Source organism: Branchiostoma lanceolatum, chromosome 15 (assembly GCF_035083965.1).
Source record: "Branchiostoma lanceolatum isolate klBraLanc5 chromosome 15, klBraLanc5.hap2, whole genome shotgun sequence".
In the NCBI taxonomy this organism is placed as follows: domain Eukaryota; kingdom Metazoa; phylum Chordata; class Leptocardii; order Amphioxiformes; family Branchiostomatidae; genus Branchiostoma; species Branchiostoma lanceolatum.
In genome coordinates this window covers 10,871,281-10,878,566 of record NC_089736.1, presented here as the reverse complement: position 1 = coordinate 10,878,566, position 7,286 = coordinate 10,871,281, and the positions used below count along the sequence as shown (strand labels likewise).

The following is a 7,286-nucleotide window of genomic DNA, read 5'->3' as shown; positions in this document are numbered from 1 at the left end:
AGTATCCTGTGCATACATGTGTACCCTGGTGCTGATTCGACGTCTATTTTTAAAGCTGCAAACAGGCAGACCGCTTGCAGGTTGTTTCTTGTTTACATTTGTCGTCGCCCCCCCCCCAACTATACATAGGTGGCAGATAATGTAACGTTAGACATGCATAACGTTATCTCTATATACAATAACTATCTCTTAGGTATGGTAAAAAGACTGACCTATATACTATTTTTCTCAAGCAGTTTTAAAATGCTGTTAAGAAAATTAAATTATACTGATGACCGCATAATTATCAGAGAGCGAGAACACAAAACAATGAGTTTTCCAAATTTTATTTCCTATAGAGATATACTAAGGTCGAAAAACAGTCATCATGCAAACAAGACAGGAGATTGTAACCTCTTTTATAGCCCTTTATTCTTCAATTCAGTCACTCATTGGAAAAGCAAATGCTGTAACATTATATTAATATAAGTTTAGTGACACTTATGACATTTGACAGTTTTGTTCGGCATACATTGTTTCCTGGATATTCTAAAGCAGTGATCTCTTTAGAAAGAGACCAATCTCCTTTGCCTTATCCCTTACTCCAATAATTCTATAGTTCCCCCAACACTTTTACCTTTCAGTTATGGTGGAAGAGTTGTCATGATTTGATACGGAGTGAGAAAAATATCATTTTAATCATACCTATGACTGTGCATTCCAACTTGCTGTGAACTACTTCATTGCCGATTCTATGCCTTTCTATAGATAGCTGGCACTAAACATGTACTTAAGTATCTACATTAAAATTCAAGACATTCAGACAAAATAAGACTATTTCATGCATGCAATGCTCCAATTTCATTTCAAAAGCCCCTCTTAGATTCTGCAAAGCCACAAAGTGCTGAAAGCCACCAGACAAGTGTATCTGAACACTACGTGACTGTATATGTGCATAACTAAACATAAAATAGTACCAAATAAAAAGACTCTTTTTACACAACCAAGGGATTTATTCAACCGACGTTTCGGTGACCCTCTGTCACCTTCTTCAAGGCAATTCTGACTGGTTCACAAAGCAACACATGTGCTGCATTACTATGTGAACCAGTCAGACTTGCCTTGAAGAAGGTGACAGAGGGTCACCGAAACGTCGGTTGAATAAATCCCTTGGTTGTGTAAAAAGAGTCTTTTTATTCAGTGACTTACCAACCTTATGAAACTATTCACGGATAAAATAGTACCTCTACGGCTCTACCCTATAGCCTACAAAAATACCCAGGTGCACGGTGCACCCACGGTGAAAAATCAGGTGCACAGCTCCAATTTTAGGTGCACAAAAGTGCACATGCATCCAGTATTTCGAGCCCTGATCAAGCAACTCTCTCATTAAACTATCAGCTTCCAAAAAAACCTTTCCCTTCTTCTCAATAATTACGGTTCAAGTTGAACAGAAGAAGAACAAGCAGAACACTTATAAGATGTGCAAGCAATTTAAGACCTAAGCATCTAAGTAACATTGAATTTCTAACAAAAATAAGATGTTATCTATAAAACCAAAAGGGATTGGTTAATTGTTCCCTTAATCAAATTAGGTAATAATATCAAAATGTCTATGAAAAAATCTTAATCAAAATAAGTATGTAATCAAATGATACCTTGCATTAATTACTTAAGAATAAAAAAAGAAAAAGATCAACAAGGTTGATGAGACCTAAGGCTTGTTAACCATAGAATCCTGCACTGTTCTCTTCAGCGACGTTTAGCTGTCCAGCCTAGTCTTCAGATCATGGTGTCATCTGAATGGAAAATAATAGATTAAAAAAAGCTTAAAGCTGCCCATTCTATTGCTATAAAGTAAGCAACATTTCCTGTATTAAAGCTGCACAAAAATGGGAAAGGTGGGGCCAAAAACGACAGTTTGCTGGAGAATGAAAAGAACTGTGTAAAAAAACTAGTATGTGGACCTAAGAAAAAAAAAATCATCAAACACGTACAATCATGAAAAAAATTGAATTTAAGGGATAGCAGGTAAATAGTATGATGAAGATGAACAAGAAAACTTGGTAGCATGTAAGACAAAGCCATGTATTAAGCTGGAATGTTTGCATATCTTTGTATAAATCATGAATTTTGTGTTAAATCTTAGGAGGTCAATGGTGGTACCTAACTGCTTGAATTCCTTCCTTATTACGTTATTTTTACTATACATGTAACTGAGTTCATCATTTGGATCATTTGATCAACATACAAACCTGAATTTGATGATGCTTTAACTATCTTTGTCAAATAACGTGCAACTGTAACTTGGAGAAACACTCACCCATCTCGCAGATGAATGCAAATTTCTTCGTGTTGCAGTTGACCAACACCCATTTAAGGTCAGAGCTATGAATTGCTGCACAGTCACGTTTCCTATGACCTCTTGGTGCATATTTCCAGTTGTTGTAGTCACCCAAATTCGTCCTGTCACTCCATTTGAAAGTCCTTTCGTCCGTCTTGTCGTCCAAACCGATCCAAAAGTTCCTGATGGTATGCAATAATTAAATAGTTTCAAGCAATATTGTGACGAATATGAGAACTTGGAAAAAGTAATACACTGTACTTGACTAGCTTGGTCCGGGCTAATACAGGATGATTGTGATACGGGAGACTGCTTGGTTATAGTTGAAATTGGCATGCAAGTGGTCAAACACACCGACCAAAACTATGCAAAATATGCAAATAACATTCATCTATGATATTCATTACTCATTCATTACTACTATTACTATAAATATGAGAGGTCGGAGAATTCAAGCACACAACCGTACTCGATGAAATCTCTCAAACAACTGTTTTATTCAAATGAGAGAACGGGATCGGCCGTTCTATGTTCGAACGGCCGGTACCGTTCGATATAACGACTTTGCTTGTTACATAAATACTAAGCAACTTGTTACATTTATATTAAAAGAAATAGCCAATAATTTAACACAAAAGTCTGGGCATGATATAAACACCGAGATAGCGACTTTTAAAAAGTTTTAAAAATGCTTAGCTGACAAACGATGAAAATAGGCTGGACCAACCAATACAAGCTACCCAAAGTGAGAGGCATACCTTCTCGCTCCACGTTTCACTTTTATGTACTCAGTTCCCTCCAGGAAAGCTTGCTTGTCCTCTGTCTTGATGGTCACCAGTCTCCCTCCACGGCCCTCACAATATCGCTTGGCTTGTGCATACCTTTTTTTATCCTTTTGTCGTGAGAACCAGTGGCAACGGTTTTTGTAGATGGCAAATTTGTCCACTGGGAAGTTGTACTGATCGTGACAACCTGAAAAAAAGGAGCTAAGTTCACGCAAGAAAGTACTAAACAGAAGTTAAGCAATCGTGGCTTAGATTGCAAGAAGCAATCTCATACATTAGTGATTTATTGGGGGTTTTTGGCCGGTAACTTTGTAATAGAATCTGTTTGGATGAATCAGGTACATACAACATGTAACCTCATGTGAATGCTTTAGGTTTTTATGCCCTTAAAGCTTACAGACTTCATGGCAGATGCACTAGAGCCTACAAATCGAATGATTTTTCTGTATGTTGACATGTTCTTTGTGCCTGAAAATTAGTGCTAGTCTGGCCACAATATCTTTTCATAGAGTGTGCTGCCAAAGTGTTTTTAGGTAGGAGCTAGGTAGGAGGTACATGCTTTGCTGCATATTTAAGCAAAACTTGAATTGAATTCAACCAGACAATACGCTGCTTTCTTTGCCATGATTCCATACTACATCCAGTTTCTGGCAACAGTCTTCTACATGTACTTATAAGCAAAGCTCATGGTTAGGTTTAAATTCAACAATTTTGAATTATAAAGGATTACAGAGAACGTTATCTCACTCTTGCAAGTAGGAGCAGTTCTGTTCCAGGTGCCGTCAGCTTGGCAGGTGACGGTAGAAACACCTGCAACGACGTATCCCTCGGAACAGGTGAAGGTGACCACGTCCTGGTAGACATGGGGGCCGCTGGGACTGAGGGCACCGTTGGCTGGAGCCGACAAGGCTGGGCATGGGACAGCTGGAGCAGAAGAGACCAAACAGCTCAGGGAACGATTCTAAGATCAAACTTTTTGGCCATAGATTACAATCCACCAGTTAATGCGATAAGATATAAAAGTTTGTGTCCTTTCTTCATTTTTCTATCTCTTTACCATCTCTTGAAGTAGGCATTAGTCATTTTTTGTTACTTCCAACTCCATATGTGCTATACATGTACAATGATTGGAATCTATCATGTAATATTCAGCATCAAAAGCATTCTGGACTGAGTTACCACTCTGAGCAAGGCTTTCTATTTTGTGTCAAATGACATGATCTTGTATGATCTTGTCAAAATGATGAGTGAAGTACAACAGGATATGATTAGGAACTTTAACTTTATTTCACTTAACTATCAATAAGGTTACTTACCATCACAGGTAGGCGTGGTGCCGTTCCAGCTGCCGTCCCAGTGACACGTGTGGGCGGAGTCACCGACCAGCTCGTACCCAGGATCGCACCAGAACTCCACCACGTCCTGGTAGGAGGTGGAGTCTTCAGGACTCACCGCTCCGTTAACTGGGGCCATGGGTGGTGAGCACGGTACAACTGGGAAGTAACACACACAATTCAATCAATCATTACTGTAAATGCAGAAATGTTCGCGGTGGTTTTATGTTCGCAGTTTTCGTAGCGACTGAACTTAAAACCACCGTGAACATTTTTGTCCAATACTGTAGCAGTATGTGACTATAGCGCTGCTGCAAACTTAAAAACCACCGCAAACACTCCATTGTCGCCTTAGCGCAAAATAAAAACCAAGCGAACTTAGATGCATTTACAGTACTGCCATGTATTTATATTTCACTTCCCATACCTAGAGGTATGGGTAGAGTGAAATATATTGTATTTGTCTGGTTCTTCTTCTTCTTCTTCTTCTCCTCCTCCTGACAAATCTTCAAATGGCTTCTTCTCCGCCATTTCTTAACCAACCGACCTGAAATTTGGTGTGGAGGTTGAGATGGCAAATACCCCCAGGCCCTTTGTAAATCGTTTTGAAACAGGCCTTAAAATCATTTTTATGGAGGTTTTTTGGGGCATTTTTAGACAATTTTTATATTTTGGGCTCCTGTGCCCTGGTATAACAAGCAAATGACCTGGAATTCGGCACAAGGGTGCCTTGAACATGTCCCTACAGGATTTCAATCACATTTCCGGTGTACATCACTTCAAAATGCTTCGTTTTGGGGACTTTTGGACCCATTTTCAGACCAAAAACGGGTCAAAAGTGCTGTCCCCGTTCTATGTTCTATCTAAGAATCCATGTTCTATCTAAGGTTCCGGGCGTTCCATTTGCTGCTGGCCAAAGAACATGTGTTCTTTTCAGGTAACCTGAGGTCATGTTGCAGGTAAACACGCAAGCCTTTGCACTAAGAAGCTCTTGGTGTCTCGCAGAACTTGAATAGATAATTTTTTTGCACGGGTGATTTTGAAACAGTCAATTTATGCATTGAGAGGGACTCCGAGGGAGATTGGCAAAGTATGATGCTCTCGCAAATTTAATTATGGCGGCTTCAACCACTAATAAATCACGACTTGACGACGAGAAAAATGCAATCCGTCTCTGAATTGGTTGTGTCGCACTTATATACAACTTATAATCAAACCTATACCAACGATGATGATATACCACTAGGCCGAGGTAGGCCGATCTGATCGATTGCGAGCAGGTTTGCATGCAGTTTCACTTTCTGCACCAACAACCTTTGACCCAGGAAGTAATACTTCACAAGCGCCTCTCAAAGCGCGATTGTCTACACATGATGTGAATGAATATCAGCAAACTTTTGAATTGTTGAAATAATTTTACTGTAAAAAAGACAGGCATTGTTGGCTTTTTATGCGGTAGTTATCTAGCACGTTTTTAATAGGTCATTTTGCGTTGTAGGGGTCCAACACAACTTGAATTGTTAATACTTTTTGAATAGCAAGGTTAAGAATAGACTAGAAATTTCATACGCTATTTATCTCATAATTGTTTACATATGAAATTGTTTTATATAAGATAAACCAATGTCGGGTCGGCCTTTGTATGTGCCACGAAGCCCTTCCCCCTCCTAATAGTAATAACGTTGGGTAACATAAATTCGCCATTTTTCCGATAATGGTTGACTAAAATCAATCCAGCAGAACAACAAACCATCCTTTTTTTCTATTATTCTGTCAGTATCATGTACTATCTTAAAGTTTGCACTAATCATATATATGGTAGATTTTGTCTCTAGTCGTGCTGACACCAGAATATTTCAACTTGAAACTACCGTCCGCCGCACGCACAATGACGGTGTTGTCGGACAGGTGTGAACATTAATTCGGGAGAGAAGATTCGTCTTGAATATCTTACCGCTAATTACATTTTATACAGCAGCTATTCGTTCCATCCGTGGCTTGAGGAGAGTGCTATGGATATAGATGTGTCTAAGTAAAAAAAATACACGAAAAAACGGCCGTACCGCACGCATCAGGCCTACGGGAACAACCCGTGTGTTGAGTCGGTAGAACGTCAAAGTCGACATCCACCGTCATGGCAACGTGTACATTATTCATGGCAAGTTAGCCGGATGCCGTAGCATTGATAATACTACTATGTCCATGTATTCCTTGTTGTGTCAGAAGCAAACTTTGAGGAAAATATCGTCCTCAGTCCACAATCACACGCAACATTAAGACAAAAAAGTGTTCCTCACAAACCTTTGTCGTCTGCTTGACAACAGGATTCTGGGTAATGATATGGCGGCGGGATAATACACGTGCCGTAGGTTGTAGCAACAAAGAGGGGTTTTGATGATTGATCACACTTAGAGTCCAATTGCAGGTCAGCAATTTTAAGAAAATAAGTTGTCTTGTAAATGATTGTGTTTAGCAGGAAGCGGATGTGACATTTGTCTTATAAACCAGCCGACAACGATGCAGTGTGATTCTCCCACGATGCCCTCGAGCTCAGACTGTTCTAATAAGGGACGGAGAGTTTTTGTCCTCACCGCCTTCTAATGCATGGTTGTCGAAGCTTTTCAGCCAGTGTTCTGAATACGTTAGTCTGTCAAGTTTGCATTTCTAGCGGTATTACTGATGTTGCATCTAGCACATATCCCTAAATACCCCGTTTTCGAAAAATCGTGAATTTAAGTACCCCGCGAATTTATGTTACCCAACGTTATAGTTTTGTATATTTGCATAGTGCATGTTTGCGCATTTTTCCAGGGTGATGTATAGTATTGTACTTTTATATATAGT

General features: G+C 39.4%; 1 protein-coding gene across 1 annotated transcript in view; it reads right to left on the bottom strand.

The window, feature by feature from the left end:
- Positions 1–394: 394 nt before the first annotated feature.
- Positions 395–7,286, bottom strand: part of LOC136420465 (uncharacterized) — a 33,994-nt gene continuing 27,102 nt past the window's right edge. Inside the window, exons 40-44 of the mRNA XM_066407404.1 lie at positions 4,425–4,601; positions 3,856–4,032; positions 3,082–3,295; positions 2,303–2,505; positions 395–1,778 (exon numbers count right to left, since the gene is read on the bottom strand). Of these exons, the coding sequence (XP_066263501.1) occupies positions 1,762–1,778; positions 2,303–2,505; positions 3,082–3,295; positions 3,856–4,032; positions 4,425–4,601 (788 nt within the window). The 3' untranslated portion in view covers positions 395–1,761. The remainder of the gene's footprint in view (positions 1,779–2,302; positions 2,506–3,081; positions 3,296–3,855; positions 4,033–4,424; positions 4,602–7,286) is intronic.